This window comes from Sminthopsis crassicaudata, chromosome 6, assembly GCF_048593235.1.
Source record: "Sminthopsis crassicaudata isolate SCR6 chromosome 6, ASM4859323v1, whole genome shotgun sequence".
Classification (NCBI taxonomy): Eukaryota; Metazoa; Chordata; class Mammalia; order Dasyuromorphia; family Dasyuridae; genus Sminthopsis; species Sminthopsis crassicaudata.
This window is the reverse complement of record NC_133622.1, coordinates 152,372,426-152,390,654: the sequence shown is the minus strand read 5'-3', so window position 1 is coordinate 152,390,654 and position 18,229 is coordinate 152,372,426. Positions and strand designations below refer to the sequence as shown.

At 34.2% G+C, this 18,229-nt stretch overlaps 1 protein-coding gene across 1 annotated transcript; it reads left to right on the top strand.

Annotated features, from left to right (window-relative positions):
* The first annotated feature begins 613 nt into the window (after positions 1–613).
* On the top strand, positions 614–16,320 carry MEPE (matrix extracellular phosphoglycoprotein). The gene is made up of 2 exons (XM_074274965.1): positions 614–675; positions 14,708–16,320. Exons 1-2 carry the CDS (start codon positions 622–624, stop codon positions 16,190–16,192), a joined length of 1,539 nt encoding a protein of 512 aa, XP_074131066.1. The 5' UTR covers positions 614–621; the 3' UTR covers positions 16,193–16,320.
* Positions 16,321–18,229: the final 1,909 nt, after the last annotated feature.

Below are 18,229 nucleotides of genomic sequence, written 5' to 3'. Positions count from 1 at the left end.
ACATATCTGTGTATGTATGTGTGTAGATAGAAAAATCAATACAGGGGCAGCTAGGTGGTACAATGGGTAGAGCACCAGCCCTAAAGTCAGGAGGACCTAAGTTAAAATCTAACCTCAGTCAAAGAAAGTCATTTTGGGGAATAGGAACAGGGAAAGGCACTTATTAGCTGGAGAATGAAGAAAAAGTAATTTATAACTCCTGAATTTTGAATGAAGGCAGGGATTCCATGAAACTAAGCTGAGGAGGAAATGCATTCCAGATATTGGGGTAACAATCTTGTAGAGATATAGAGATGGGCACTTTGCATAAAAAAGCAAAAAAATACCATTAGTATTTGATAGCATTCATGGTTATTATTTGAATGACGAACACAATTCTTTTTCTGTATTACATTTCTTTTTTTTTTCTTTTTGGTAATAACCCCAAATGGTTAAAACTCACTATAATCATAGAAAATGTTGACAAATTGGTGAGATTTAGTGATTAATAATGGAAAAAGAAAGTTATGGCATCTGAAAGAAGACACTCTAATTTGTACTTTTAACTTTAAAAAATCTGGTTGTTGTAACTAATCATTAACAAAGCAAACAATTGCTGTCTTTTATTAGAAATCCTCAAAGATGCAAGTGATCCTTTTGGGCCTGTGTTTTCTATGTGTCATCGGGGCAGCGCCAGTAAGTACCCTCTAAGAAACTTCAGTGACTCTTGATTGCCTTTAGAATCCAAAACAAACTCCTGAAGTCATTTTTATCCCATCACAACCTGATTCCAACTTACTTTTCAAGTCTTATAAAATATAACTTCTCTTCACACTCTCTTCAATCAAGCCATACTTACCCTTTTTCCCCCCTGGTTCTCATAAATAATATTTTATCTTCCCCAGGGTGTCCCATGGCCTACAAAGCTTTCCTTCCTCACTTCTTCTCATAATACCTAATTTTTTTTTTGTATTCAGCTCAAGTTTTACCTTCTATATGTATCCTTTCTTGTATAGCAATTCAAAAGACATAGTTTCTGGGTAATTTAACCAATTTATTAATAAGACCAGCAGTTATTAATAAAAGGATGATCATTTGGCATATCTAAATCATGCAGTGGTTAACAGTTCAAAAAACTTTCAAAAAGAGTACCAGGTGTTCCAGAGGGGTAGCAATCAGTTGATTGAATAACATAGTGGAAGATGAGATATATTAAAATGAAAAAGAAAGCGAAACTATTTCTATAATCAGACCAGCCCTGCCTTAGGTTTTTTTTTTAAACAAAAGGATCTTTCTCCATCTAAGTTTTACTGAATAGAATTCACCTGAGATTAGAGATTGTTTTTAGGGATTGGGTTTACTCAGAGAGAAGTTTATTTTACTCAACCAGTCTCTACTGAGGTCTTGAAAATAGAAAAGAAAAGGGCAACTCTGAATCTCCCCAAACGATTAGTTATTGATAATCATTTATCTCATCTGCTTTTCCCTAACTACTCCTGATCTCCCACATAATTACTTTGTACATACACTTACATGTATACATGCTACTTCCCCACTAAAAGAAGAACCTTTTGAGAGCAGAGTTGTTTTTTTTTTTATATAATTTTGTATCTTCAGGGGCTAGCATGTTGCCTGACATCCTTGTCATTGTTTGGTCATTTCAGTCATGTTCAATTCTTTGTCACCCCATTTGAGGTTTTGTGGGGCAAAGATAACAGAGTAGTTTGCCATTTCTTTCTCCAGTTCATTTTATAGATGAGCAAACTGAGTCAAACAGAATTGAGTGAACTGTCTAGGGTCACATAGCTAAGAAGTATGTGAGACCAGATTTGAATTCAGTCTTTCTGACTCCACTCTTAAAACTCTATCCACTGCGCCACCTACCTGCCCCCAAGCTACCTTTTTAAGTAGTCCAGAAGCTCTGAAGGAGCCAATTTCAGAGCAATATCATTAAAATCATCTTTAAATTCCAATAGCTAACAACAATTCATAGCATAAAACAATATCTCAAAGGAAATTTTTAAACTTTCTTATTAAGTAGCTACTATACCCAAAGAGTCATGCTAAATGTCAAAGACATAAACAAAACAACCCAGAAACCAAATTCTCTGTACCTAGAGATTCCTCTTTTCCTCTAGAGAATAAAAGGCAGGCACAATAGTAACATTTTAGTATTTACTAAAAGTCTAGATTTTATCATAATCTTCCAAGACTTTGAAAATTACATAAATTGCAAAGACATATTTGAATATAAAATATGAAAAGAAGCAATTTAATCAATACCATTTGTTTGCTGTTTGTTCCATCAATACTGGCATTGCATTGCCACCTTTCTCAACTTTATGGCAATTTTGTCTATTGCTAGAAGCAGCATAGATTAACTTTGGGTGCCTATAGTCCAGATTTTCTGTTATAGTATCTTTTTTTTTTTTTTTTCCCCCCCCTGAGGCTGGGGTTAAGTGACTTGCCCAGGGTCACACAGCTAGGAAGTGTTAAGTGTCTGAGATCACATTTGAACTCAGGTCCTTCTGACTTCAGGGCTGGTGCTCTATCCACTGCACCACCTAGCTGCCACCTAGCTGCCCCCTATAGTACCATTTTTTATAAGGAATAGGAAAGGAAGGGGAAAGCATACTTTTCAAAGTATTAAAAAAAAGATGTTTAAAATTCCCTTAAAAAATAAATTACCTTTTCCAAACCATGCACGTTGATGTTTTTGATTGAGATCATTTTTCTTGGATGAGAAGGAATTTAGACTTCTGTTTTCACCTTTCACATTTCTCTCTGAATCATTCCACTGTAAGGAAAGGATGTGACCAAATTACTCTGAAGCCTGCTGTCGCATACATTATTTTCTGTGCTGTAGATTTAGGACTAATTAGGTAATGTCTGAAGGGGTGTTGGAAAGAGTCACCATTCTTTGCCACAGGCACCTAATTATAGAGTTTGGCTGAGTAACACTTCTTGGTACTACATCGAAATGTCATGGCATTTCATCAGTATGGTATAAGTTTGGGGAAACATACTCCTTAGTGCTCAAACTGTATCTTCTGTCAGTTATGGGGGAAAGGGGGAAGACTCATGGTTATCCAAAGTCAAGATCAATTTGAAAAACCCAGTTCCATCCGTACCTCATCAAACTGCAGCAGTGGTGGGATCAGGATTTACTGATCCAGTCTAACCCTGGGAGAATTAGGGAGGAAGAAAGGGAAGACATTTTTTTAAATACATAAATTTTAGGCTCTTTCTGAAATTGAGGAAGCTGAAGTTCTGAAGAGGAAGCAGATTCTTGTTCTCCAATGAGTGATACAGCAGAAACTATTGGATGAGAAATGAGTATTAAGGGTCAGGAGAAAAAGTCTCCCTGCTGGGAATCCCAGTGCTGGGCATGCTGAGTTAGCTATATTTTGGAACAGGTAACAATAAAGAAGTCTATTGTCTTTCTTCATCATGTATCTAAGATATACCAGATCTTACCAAAAACAGATGCCTACTTCTATACTTATTACTGATGATTCACATAGGCACAAACCATGCTGCCAAGAGGCCTGACTCTACAGGATATTGCCAAAGGTTACCAATGTTTGGGCAAGAAACGCAAGAGCACAGGGACACAGATTCCTTACTTCTGATCGTTGAGGGCATGGGATGCAGAAGAGAAAATTGATTTTGGAAGCAAACAGTTGACTGTCTAAGAAGGTGCTATTAAGAATGGGATTAAGTTGCTAGAGACTGAAATGAAATATAACAATGTAAAAACACAAAGGCGATGGATTAATGGGAAGGGATGAAATATATTTAACTAGTGCTGGGAAGAATATAGCTGTCTGGTGTATCATAAATCTAATTGAAGTGATTTTAAAATAAAGAAGGACTGGAAAGAGGGAAAGCTCCTATATCCATCAAAGCTAGATACTATAAAGAGTGGCTCTAATTCATTCTTCATCACAAGACATAGCAGCTTACAATTCTTCATAGTTGTCTAGAGTTCTGAGACAGTGAGTGATTTGTGCACAGTCACATAACCTATGTGTGTCAAAGGAAGGACTGGCATCCATATGGTCCTGACTCCCAGATTAGCCCTCTCCCACTACATCACCCTATTTCTAACCTATTAAAGGTCAGTTATTAAGATTTTCATACTTTTTTGGCAAGGCAATTGGGGTTAAGTGGTTTGTGCAGGCTCATATAGCTAGTAAACATTGAGTATCTGAGGTCGTATTTGAACTCAGGTCCTCCTGATTTCAGGACCAATGCTTTATCCAAATGTACCATATAGCTGCCCCCAAATTTCTTTACCTTTTGAAAAAAGGTATTTAATCAAAAAAGGTCAAAGAAAATAGGATTAATCACATGTGAGAAAATCCAGGAATCAGAGTGGGTTGCTGAGGTGGAGAACATTTGGGTTAAGATCAGAGAATTGCTAGAGGATTAGATCCTTAGCAATAGTTATTGTTTTTTTTTTTTGTTGTTGTTGTTTTGTTTTTCCCCAACACAGTCATTAATATAACCATCTCTAGGATATCTATGTAGAGGGAAGATCTACCTAGAAGAAATCATGAGCTCTTGAAGCAGTTACTCTGACTATAAGAAATATGGGGATTTCTGAGTCCTTACTGCAAACACTTATCAGCATATGGCCAAATTATCCATATTGCTAATATTCAAATAATCTTTAGCAGAACAGCCAATTAGTTTTAAGTGGCCATAGAAACCTCCTTTCTTTCCTAGCTGTTAGAAGGATTTCCTTCTCCTTCTCCCCTTTTCTTCCTTGTAATTGCTATTATAGACCTTAATGCAAGTCTCCATCCTAGTCACACTTCTTACCTGAACCAGGGGTAGTCCTTGGTCTATATTGACAGAATCTGATGATGAGAACAGAAGGAAAAAACCCACATGTTTACTCTTGCCTCCCTTCTCCAAATGGCTCATTAAACTTCTTCCCCTCTTGCAGTGAAATCCCTAATAGCAGAGATGGAACTAAGGCATTACCCTGAGAGGCCACATTTTAGAGAGTACAGATATGAAAAAAATACTTTAGAAGATTATACAACTTTTAATTTGTGGAAAAAATTTTCAACACATACACCTTCAGTAGCTTAGCAAACATAGCTTAGCAAACATAGTAGCTTAGCAAAGATCTATTTAAAAAATAACCGGAAACTACCAGATATTATTTTTAATAATGTCTATCAAGCCATTTCAACAACTATTTGCTCCTCTGGAATTGTCCTAATTACTTCTTGTAGTCTTTCCATATCATGAATTACAGAATTGATTTGAGATTTTGTTTAATGCTGCTTTCCCCACTCCTGCCCCTCCACCTTTTGTTAGGGTACCAAAATAGCTAGATCTGTATCTCCTTAAAATGCTATCTAGACTCTGTTCTAAAATGCAAATATCCCTTACTTCAGGCCTTTGTCTACTCCAAAATACACCATTAGCAACCATAGAAAGTTTTGTTTTTATATTTAAAAAGAAAAGAATAAGTAAAATTAGGAAGCATTTTTATTGTTTTTATTATTTCTTGTTAGCTCATTGCTAAAAGTAAAATTCCTCAGAAAACTCCCAGGGATTATGTGCTTGTTTCAGTGACAGGACAGTGCAAGGAATCTGTCTAGCTGCCTTCTTTTTTTTTTTTAGTGATCTAGGGAAAGGAGAAAGAGCAGCATGGATTTAGCAGGAGGTGGAATGGAAAGCATCAGACAAGTTAAATCCTGGGCTCAAGAAAAACAAGGAAAGAGATCACAGAGTATTAGTCTGGCTTGACAAATGTACTAGTTTTACAATTTTAGAGATCTTGTTCATCCTTTCTTCAACTTTAAATTCTGTACAACATCCAATCTACAATTTTCCCTATCACTAAATTACTTTCTTATACTGGAACCTTGCAAAAATGCTTTTTTCAAGAGAACAGAATTCCGTATAAATTATCCATCTGGGAATCCAACCAAAGGAACTAGTCAATAAGACTGTGTATGACAATTTCATACAACAGACACAGCTTTGATAAAACCGAGACATTCGGAATTAAGTGACATCAAATGATTCCACATTTGTTAGTAGAAACCACATTGTTTTTATACCTTGAGTACATAATTAATAATATACCAAAAAGTTTTCTTTTGATACTGAATTAAATGTTAATGTCACATTTTTCTACATTTAACAGTTCTAAAGAACAGCATGATACAGATATAGCTAGACACATATTTATTTGTTATATTGTATTTTTGCTTATTACAGTTATCTTGCTGATACTCTATTTTTTATTGTGTGCTTTTTGGACTCATCACTTTTGAAAAAAAATCCGACCGATGATACTCAGATGATATTTAAAAAAGGAGATGTTCTCTGTGTGAAGTATGATAAGGTATCTCAAAATATTTTGATGATTTTTCCTTTCAAATCTTTGCATAAGATATTTGAAAACAATCTTTTTGCTACTATTTTTTTATACTCTCAATTGTTTCAATACTTGAAAGACTAAACAAAGCCATATGGGGAAAGTGAAGAATAAATGGTACTACATAATTAGTGATAAAATTGTTTATAATACTTTTTCATTGATGATTTTTCAGAGGATCCACAAATTTATCAGCTTCTTAAGAACGCAAATGTTTATTGCATCATTCTGTACCATTACTTATCTTAATATTGAAAAACAAGTTATAGAAAAACAACTTTCTCAAGACAATTCAGTCACAAAATAATGGCTAAAGAGAAAGTGACATTAGCTAAGCTAAATTCAAAAACTATATTCCTACAATCTAAAGAAATAAGACTTTTTCCTCACAACACCCTGACTTTTTCCTCACAACTCCATCACTCTCCTTCCAATAATTATGAAATGTTTTCATAGGATTTATTATACTGACATACTTAGGCACATAGGTGGAGGAGAGGGGCCACACAGACATTTTCCAAACCAATAAACGTAAATTCAATGTGGAAAACTCCTGGTTTGGTAGATTGCTGGCATAAACAGGAAAATCATGAGCCCTTTTAGCATTCTCCCTCTGCTGGTCACATCTTCTACTACCACTTAACTAAGTCAGAACTATAGTATTTAGCAGGAGCTAAGTCAATTTTACTCTTATTATGAGTGCTTTCTCCCAATATATTTTTGCATCTATTGGGAGAGAATGTCAAACTTACTTAAAGGCAAAAAGAATCACTAAATTCATTTTTTGTTTTAAGAGTTCAAATCTCAGGGTTAGCCCAAGACAAAATTGTAGAGATTATCAGTTTATATTAAATGCCTTCCCTATTCAGGACTTTGCTTGGGAATTGTATCTAGGACCTTAGAATCTTTATTCTGAACCCAACTCTCTTAGACTCTATTAATACCCTTTGCTCCAGACTTTCTTCACTCATCAACATTTATTTATTGTCCTGTGTCCAATTCCATCAAAGCCTTTCTTTGGGATTTTGATGAGAATGGATCCTTTTGTGTTCTCTTTCTTAGTAACATGGACCAAATTAAAACAGTGACTTTTTATATATAGAACACTAACTCAAATATAATTGTATAGATTTTAGTAGTGGTAAATTGAATATTTTTAAAATTATCTCAAATAAGATAATGTTTGTGAACAGTTATATAAACACAAAGCACAGTTTCTGACACATAGTAGGTATTTAATAAATCCTTGTTCCCTTCTTCCCTTTTGGGGAAACTAGGATGGGTTAAATAAGCCTTTTAGCAGCCCTTAAGTGATGCAATGCAGGTAGCTGTCACTTTTGCCTTTGTTTAAAGTGTGGCGTGTTGCCTGAAGAAATAGTAGTCATGAAAATTACAATTATTACATTCATTTCACTCTTCCTTGAAGTTCTATTGACTAAAGATCTGCTAAGAGTTAAAAATGCACAGAATAAGCACTTGTTAATATATTTAAATAAGAATAAATTAATAGAAACTATCAGTGGTTGAATGATTTTTAATATTGTTTCTTTTAGATTTATTTTTTTTATTCCTTATTTCCCATAGTCAGAATAATTTTAAAAGGAATCTTTCTCCATTAAATGAAAGAGACTTTGGGAAGTAGTCGATACAAAGCTGACCTAATCTCTCTTCCTATCCCAGGTATCTCTCAAAAACTTTATAAAGTGCAGAGAAGGATTGGCTGTAGGCTTTGGATATTTTTTCAAAGATTTTTCCTGCTGACAGTAATAACATGTTGATTGAGGAATTGCTGAAAAATGTCCAAGCCTGTTTTTATTGTTTCTTGACAATACAGTTGGTAATATTCAATATTATGATGCCCACAGCAAACAGATGCTCATGGACATTCTCCTAACATACTGCATTCTTCTCCTGACTCTTAATCTTTATTCATTTCGTTGTCCCAATCTAGATCCCTTAACATATACCTCCTGATAAAATGTAGTTTAGGTCATATAAATTCTACTCCTTCCAAAGTAATATGAAAATATATAAAAAACTTTCTGGTAAGAAACAAGTCTGTTTCTGTATGTTTGTCTGTCTCTATCTCTTTCTCTTGATCTCTTTGTCTCTATCATGTCTCTGTATCTCTCTCCTCTTCTATCTTGCTCCTACCATAATTTCCTACAAATTTTAAAAATTACTTTTAGATCTATCCCATGATTCACTAATAAAGGAAACTCTAGAGAAGGAAATTCCCTTTGCTGGTGGCTAGCTAAGTCTGTTCTAAAATTTGGGAACTTAGGGAACTGCCTGGGACACTGACTTATGCAACACATGGCAATATGTTTAGCACTGGACTTGAACCTATTTCAGGCCAGGTTTCTCTCCAAAAAGCCGTACCGCCATAGGAGTATTAAGGGGTAAATCAATCACAGGAAAATATATACGGTCAACTCTAAAAAAAAAAAAAATAAAAAACCTTAGGGGATGTATATCATCTGGTTCTTTCTGATAGCAACTTTGCCTCTACTACTAAATTAGCCCTTCCATTAATCAGTTATTCCAAATCCATTTCTGCAAGTACTACAAATTTGCAGATTTAAGGGATGCATATTGGAAGGATTCCTGAGCATCCAATTAACAAATATTTACTTAGTCTAGGAACATAGGAAATTCAGAATAAACTGATTCAATATTATAGCTATCACTTCCAACACTGAATACAACTTGGCTTCAAATAGAGTCTCATATACCTTAATATCTTGTTTTGGAAACAAAGAAAAGAGCACCCAATTAAATATCCAGGTAGAAGTTTCTGAATTTGGGCTTATAGCCTCTGCCTTGACAATAAATGGAGTTTGGAGAGACAAATCGCAGAATGTGAGTAGATCCTGTCACTCTGAATTTTTAGTTCATCAATCTCTTCATCATCCAAAAACTCCATTTCCATTCTACTTTAGACACCTAAGGGAACAAATACATCCTATTGAGTTTCTCATCACCTGAAAGATCTCTACCTCATTCCACTATGACAGTTGATTTTTGTTCTTATACCTTTCCCATTTCCTGAGATTATCCTTTGCATTCTTACTAACCTCTGGTCCCTTGCTTCTTTTGGTTCTCTCATTCCACCTCCACTGTTTACTTTTATTTCCCTTCCTCTATAGACTTGGACCTACACTCAGCCAGAGCAGCAGGAATGTCCTTAACCCTTTAATCCTTTACTTTCTCTTATTCCTAATATGTAAATCCCCAATCTTGGGTCACCCCCCCATCTAGCAACCAATTGATCCTGCTTTTTTTGCTCTTGAAAAGCTCTGTTCCCTTGGTTTCTGTGATGATACTTTTCTCCCTATTTAGTCTCCTTCATGATTGCAACTTCCTCCTTTTACTCTAGACATCTGTTCATTGCCTCATTTCCCTCATGAGTAAGCTATATGATTCTGTTCACTTTAAAGTTTCAGATATAGTTACAAAATCCATAAATCACCTCAGCCTCTCTACTGCATTTTCATATTTTCAATTGTCCACTGAATATCTTTACCTAAAAGATATATAGATATTTCAAAATTAACAGCTAAAAACTGAAGTCATCTTTTTTCCACCTAAATATGACCCTCCTAGTTTCCCTATGCACAAAGTTGGCCATGTTATTCCCTAATCCCCAACCTTCAGTGCCTACTTATTACCTATTGGCTTAAAAAAATAGACTTATAGGCATTTAAGAACCTCCAAAATCTGGCTCCAGTCTTACTTTACATGATTGCTTTCATTCACTCTATGTTCCAGCCAAAAATATTACTAGCTATTCTCTCATTTTATCCTGCAAATTCTTACTTCAGTGCATATTGATTGTCCTTTTAGGCTAAAAGGCATTCCTTGCAAATTTTTTCTATTGTAAAGCTCCCATATTTTGTAGGAAAGGTGATACTCATGTGACACTTTTAAAAAATGTTTCATTTTTTAAAATTATATATAAAACATTCATTAAAAAAACTTTGAGTTCCAATTTTTTTCCCTCTTTCCTAACTTTTTCCATCTTGAAGATGGCAAGCAATTTCACATGGGTTATACATATGTAGTCATGCAAAACATTTCTATATTAGTGATGTTGTGAAAGAAAACAGACCAAAAGTCCCTCCAAAAAAAACCAAAAACCAAAGCATGAAAAAAAAATAATATGCTTTGATCTGCATTCAGACTTTATCAATTCTTTTTCTTGAGGTGAATAACATTTTTCATCCCAAGTCTTTTGGAGTTGTCTTAGATCTTTATATTACTTGATCATCATACACTATTTTTTTTTTTTCTCCTGAGGCTGAGGTTAAGTGACTTGCCCAGGGTCACACAGCTAGGAAGTGTTAAGTGTCTGAGATTAGATTCGAACTCGGGTCCTCCTGAATTCAGGACTGGTGCTCTATCCACTGCGCCACCTAGCTGCCCCAATCACCATACACTATTGCTGTGACTGACTACACAGTGTTCTAATTCTGTTTAATTTCACTTTGCAACATTCATGCAAATCTTTTCAGGTTTTTCTGAAAGCATCCTGCTTATCCTTTCTTATAGCACAATAGTGTTCTACCACAATCATTTACCACAACATATTCAACCATTCATCAATTTATGGGCATTCCCTCAATTTCTAATTATTTTCATTGCAAAAAGATTTGCTATAAATACTTTTTGTACAAATAGGTTCTTTTCGATTTTTAAAAAATTTCTTTGACTTAGTAACCATACTTCTGGGTCAAAGGGTATGCATAGCTCTATGGTCCTTTGCACACAATTCCAAATTGCTCCCTAGATTGGTTAGATTAGTTTACAACAGTGTATTAGTATCCCGATTTTCTCACATCCCAACATTTGTTTTCTGTTTTTATGTCATTTCAGTCAATCTGAAAGGTATGAGATGGCATCTCAGAATTATTTTAATTTGCATTTCTCTAGTCAATGGAGATTTAGAGCATTTTTTCAGATGCCTATAGATAACTTTTGATTTTATCTGAAAATGTTCTATTCTTTATTTTTTGACCATTTATCAATTAGAGATGTCTCAGCCTTACAAATTCTATTCAGTTATATAGATAACCGCTTACTTTCTATTTTTGGCTGCATTTGTTCTGTTTGTAAAAAAATTGTTTAATTTTATGTAATCAAAATGATCAATTTTATATCCCTTAATGTTTTCTATTTCTTGTTTGGTCATAAATTCCTCTCAGTTGACACTTTTAAAAATATCTTTTTAATTTTTCCAAGTACATGGAATATTCACCTTTGCAAAACCTTGTGTTCCAAATTTTTCTCCCTTCTTCCCATAACTCCCTCCCCTAGGCAGCAAGCAATCCAATGTAGGTTAAATATGTGCAATTCTTCTAATATTTTAACATTTGTTATGTCTGCAAGAAATATCAGATCAAAAGGAAAAAAAAAAACAGGAGAAAAAAAGCAAGCAAACAAACAACAATAAAAGATAAAAATATTGTGCTTTGATCCATTTTCAGTCTCCATAGTTCTCTCTCTAGATGCAGATGACTCTTTTCTATTAAAGTTGCCTTGAATTGTCTTGAAAAGATCCAAGTCCATCACAGTTAATCATCACATAATCTTGTTGTTGCTGTGTACTATGTTCTCTTGGTTCTACTCACTTCATTAGGCATCAGTTCATGTAAGTCATTACAGACTTTTCTGAAATCAGTTTGCTCATCATTTCTTATAGAACAACAATATTTCATTACATTCATATACTATAACTTAATTAGCCAATCCCCAACTGATGGACATCCACGCACTTTGCCATTCTTTGACACTGCAAAAAGGGCTGCTATAAACATTTTTGCACATGTGGGTCCTTTTCCCTTTTTTGTGATCTCTTTGGGATAACAGACACAGTAGAGACACTGGTGGGTCAAAGAGTATGTATAGTTTGAGAAACCTTTTGGGCATAGTTCCAAATTGTTTTCCTGAATGTTTGGATTGGTTCATATTTCCACCAACAATGTATTAATTCCCCAATTTTCTCACAAACTTCCAGTAGTTGACACTTTTCACATGAGATCTTTCCAGATTTGTCTGGCTATATCTCTGTCTCTTGCCACATTTTCCCTTGACATTTTATATGTGTACACATTTATCCCTTACAATTAAATGATTATAAGCTTCTTGAGGGCAGGGATTAAATTATTTTTCTTCTTTTTATTTCTACTACCTATCATAGTGCTTTGAAAATCTAAATCACAATAATTTTTTTTGATTTGAATGAAATGAATACTATGAAAATATATGGAAATAGAATTTCTCATTTATGGATAATGATTATAGCCACAATTTCTGTTTCATAAAAAAAATATACAATGCTATTCCTTTCCAAAATACGTACTTTTTGACTATTTCTTCTTTGCAACGTTTGCTGGTTCTTTTTCCACTGAATAGCTATTGGCACACTTTAGTTCAGGCTTTTACCTTCTTCTCATTTTTCAACAAGATGGTAAAGGACTTGAAAATTATGTCACATGAGAAATAATTAAGAAAAAGAAGGTAATTAGCCTAGACAATAAATAGATGTCAATTATAATAGGAAAAATTACATCAATATAATAAAACTTTATAAAATTTAAATTGCCGATAACTTTATTTCTTTAAAAATAAGCAAATTTCTGAACACTGATTGTTCAAACAGAAACTGAATGATTATATTATCTAATATTGTAGACAGGATTCTTACATTGGGAGTAAGATTGAATAGATAACTTCAAAATCTCTTTTGACTTTTAATATTCATGATTCAACAATTTATCTCTAGTTCTATTTGGTAGCTAGTATGGCGGTGGTGTAAGAGCACTAGACTTCTACACAGAGAATTTGGGTTCAAATTCTCAGCTTTTTATTCCATAGTTCCATAATGGTGAGTGGGCCATTTAGTCTCACTAATCCTCTCTTCATCTTTAAATAGGAGAAGTAGATTAGATGATATCTAAAATTTATTTTAGTCCTCAATCACAGCATTTTTACATAACTAATCTATATCTATTTGTTCCATTTCCTAATAAATTCAACTTGCTTCAAGTTGAAATTTTCATGATCTCTTCCCAAACCAGCTTCTCTTCCTGATATCCTTATTTTGTTAATTGAGCCTTTGATTCTCTTTCTTTTCTCTCCTACTCAAAGGGGAGGAACTAGGGCTCTGAGAAAGGCCTCCTGCGGGAAATAGGATTTTAGCTGAATTTAAAACAATCTAGAGAACCCAATAATTGGAAGTAAGAATATTCTATATATCAGGATTAGGAGATGAAATGCCATATATTAGGAGCAGTAAATCATTCAGTGAGACTGGGTTGCAGAGTGCAGAAAGGGCACTAAAGACTGCAAAGTTAAGAAAGCACCAAATTGTAAAGAAATTTAAATGCTAGATATTTAATAATAGAGGTGATAGGGAACTATTAGAATTTATAGGGGCAACTATATGGCACAGGGAATAGTCCTACAGTCAAGAAAACCTGAATTCAAATCTGGCTTCAGACACTTACTAGCTATGTCTCTGAGCAAGTTATGAGCTTGAGTAGGAATGATGAACCACTCTAGTATCTTTGCCAAGAAAATCCCAAATGAGATCACGAAGAGTCAGACATGACTGAAATGACTGAACAAATTTATTGTGTTTATTGAGTAAGGGAATATAGATATACTTACACTTCACAAAAAAAAAAATCACTTTGACCACTTAATGGAGACTGTATTAGAGGTACAGAGATCAATTAGAAGGCTATTGCAATAATCCCATCTTGGGTTTTTTATTTGTAAAATCAGGGCATTGATTTAGATAACATCTGAATTTGGTTCCCCTCTAAGTCTATGAAATTTTGTTTGAATTGTGCTCATACTTCAAAGTCCAGCTTCCAGTCCAGTTCAAGTCCTGCCCTTTTCATGTTGTTTTCCTTGACCACCCTAGTTCTCAAAGATTTCTTTTCTTCTCCGAAGTCTTATAGCAATAGTCTTTTCAGTCATGTCACACTTAATTATATACTTGTGATACATGGTTTAACATTGCTTAATTTATATTGTTCACTTTTCATAGGTAATACTAGTATCATCTACTCAATTAGATTATAAACTCCTAAAGTCTCAAAGCAGAGACACTGTATTTTATACTTGCTTCTTGTCCTCGCCACCATGCTGAAATACACCTCAATGTTATGCACATGGTAGATATTTAATAAATATTTAATTTACTGATTGATTTTATTAATCATGTGGTAACTAATTTTATATTGTCTAATATTAGTCACTTTTCCAAATTTAATACAGAACAATTTTTTTTTTGTTTTTGCAAATGCAATTTAGCAAAAAGAAAGTAACAAAGACCGTGTTCCAATTCACTACTTTGACAAGGGGAAAAAGCAAGAGATATATCCTAAAAGAAATGTTATCCAAGAAAGTGACAAATCCCAAGATGTTTCTGCTGGAAAACAAACAGTGATTAAAGAACAAGACACTGGTAGTAGTAAGACTTTCCACCAGGACCTGGAAGATACCATTTATGCTGAGTTCATTGGAAATGCCAAAACTGACCATGGGGAGAGTGTTATTAAGGATCCACCTGACCAAGAAGCACATGGTGTCATTCTCATTAACAAAAATGGCAGAAAATATGCAAGTGTTCCAAGACTCTGGATAGTGGAGGAAACTGAACAGAATGAAACTGGAAATTCCATCCACAATAAACTTAAGGAACTTAAATATCCTGAAGCCCAAGACAAAGGAGGTGAAGATATTGCTAATAATCAAAGAGATATTCAAAACCAAAATATTTCAGGAGACCACAGAACTATTAGTCATGTCCAATATACCATTGATCACTCAAAACTAACTCCAAAACACATAAAATTTCCATATGATTTTGAAGGCAGTGGTCAAGGGAAAGAGGACAATGACTTTTCTCCTTCCAGTAGAGAAATAGTTGTTCCTGACACAGAAACCACAAATGGTTACACAAGTGTTCCACACCCAGACAATAATAATGTCATTGACCCCAACTCTATATTTCTCATAGGAAAAGAAGGCAATAATGAAGTTCCAGAAAAAGAGGGATATGACTTGAATTCCAATGGTAGAAAAACTACTGGAGACGTTGTTGGAACCGATGGCAGGAAAACACCAGGAAAAGAGAACAACATCATTGATAACAAAATTGTAAGAAATGGTAATGCTATTACAGGGGGTACAAATTATAGAAAACTTCCTGGAAAAGAAGGAGAAGCCAACACAAGCTATACTTATCAGGAGACAATAGGAATTCATCACTCTCAAGGATTCATACAAAAGCAAAACATTATTGGACAACATGCTAGGGAAGGGAGCAATGATATAATTGAAGGCAAATATGGGAAAGATAATACTAAATCAGATATAGAAAGTTCTAAGAGAGACCAAAAGACCAAAAATGATAAAGGAAAAAAATTTGGTAAAGAAAAAAATCAAGGCTTACTGAGTCCATCTAATGATCACACCCACCCTTTAAAAGCAGAAAATGAAATAAAAAATGAGGAAAATGTCCACTATGGCTACAATGAAGAGAGAAGTATCACAAAACTTCCTAGTAATATCAGAAAAAACCATCATGCAGCACACAGAAGGCTCAGTTCTACCAAGAGTCACCATGTACCTGGAAGGAAAAGATTCTGGGGTCATATAAATTCACATTCCAATAAGAAATTTAAACCTCCTAAAAGAAATGATAGCAGTGATTCAACTTCCAGTGACTCAAGTGACAGTGACAGTGACAGTGACCAATCCACTGAATATTTTCAAAGTGGTAATGGTAAATAGTCACCAATTAGTTTGGAGTTAGAGCCATCTAACAGTGAAGACAGTGATTAATTATTTTATTAGGACACTAGGTCTTCTCAGGGTTATTTCCATTATTATAATGACAACCAATAAGGGGAATCTTTTCAAAGCTGGGTATAATTTGATTTTGATTTCGTTGAAGAAGAAAGCCTAATATAAAATAGAATGGCTTGAATAGATAATATTTCATTTTATCTGATTGTTTTCCTGAGTCTTATAAAGTCAGAATGTTAAAAAATCTATTGTAATTTACTAAAATTAAATACTTTATAAGGATATTGGCTGTCTGTGGTGATTTTTTATTTATATTAACAATATTCCTTTTACTTATTGAGTGGGTAGAATTCATGGCATTAGTTAGATTGGAAATCAAGAGCTCAAGAATGAATTATGATTTAGTCTAGTTTTCTTTTCCTCCTGCCTCCAATAAAGAAAAAAAATTCCTTCCTCTTTTATTAATGTTTATCCCACTTCTGTGATCATTTCTTGGCATAGTTGTTTACATTTTCTTCTTCTCTTTGATCAAACTTCAAGACATAAGGAGAAACATTCTAAATTAAAAACTAAAACGTGTATACACTATCATCAATGTCATTAAAAGTGAAAGAAGAAAAGAAGACAAGGAATGGGCAGGAAACAAAATCTAAATTTTAGTCTGATGTTTTCCATAAATGAGAATTTCCATAAATGCTTTCCATAAGTCATTAAGTAAGTCTATGCATGATGGGAAAATGAAATATTCTTGTCACCTAATGAGAGACCATACATGGACCATTTAAAAGAACCAAAAGAAATCTTCCATTGAAGTCAATCAGCCAATTATCCAGTATTTATTAAATGCCCTCTAAGTGCCAGGCACCATATTTAAGCACTAGAACTATCAAAAAAAGTTAATATTCTCAAGGAACTCTCAACCTAATGGGGAAAAAATGAATTGGAGATAATCCCAAAGAGAAGGCACTTAATTTAAGGAGGACTGGGGGAAATTTCTGGCAGAAAGTGAGATTTTAACTGAGACTTGAAGGAACCAGAAGGTATAAATGAGGAGAGAGAGAGCATTGTGAACATCAAGAACATCCAGTCAAAAAAAAAATCCAGTGATGGAATGTCATGTGACAGGATTGTCAGTGTATGACAAATTATGCAGAAAAGTATAAGATGAAGAAAGACTGGAAAGGGAGGAAGGGCCCATCTTCTGAAAAAAAAATCTAACTCTTGTTAAAGTGTTATGGGGAAAAAAGGTTTTATTCAGTGTGTAAATTTTATGCCATGTTCCACTCTGACCAAGATAGAGACTTTGAGGGCAAGCTACTCATAGAAATGTTAACTTTGGCAGATACCAAAAAGTCTAGAACTACTCCTGACCAACCTTGAGGAGATCCACAACCTCAGGTTGTGGTTCTGCATATTCAACATGTGTGTATTATTCAAGCATTAATCCTAGTTTCTTCCCATTGTGGTCTTTCTTGGTATTCAAAGAACCAGGAAATCTGCCTCCAACTTGGTCCAGAAGGATTTCCTTGTGATTCTATCCCATATTTCTATAAATTAATTAACAATTTGATCTGTAGAGTGCCATGCTGACAGCATGTAAGTATTTTAAAAAACTAGTTTCATTTCAATTTCAATTGTGCCAAAAGTTGCTTACCTGGGATGCCAAGAAAATCACCTTTTTTTTTTTTTTTTTTTTTTTTAAAGTGTGGATGTTGGTACTTAGCCTGCATAGTTAGAGATTTGGGACTTACTCCCACTAATTTTTTCAAAACTTTGAAAAACAAGGAGGAATGTTTATCACATTGGATGTGATAGATGCATAAAAATGCAAAAAAATCTTGATAGACTTGCATACTGGGTAATATCTAATAATATTAAATTTAATAGGGATAATTATAAAATCTTATATTTATTTGCTTTAAAAATCTTCACAAACGGGGCAGCTAGGTGGCGCAGTGGATAGAGCACCAGCCTTGAATTCAGGAGGACCGGAGTTCAAATCAGGTCTCAGACACTTAACAC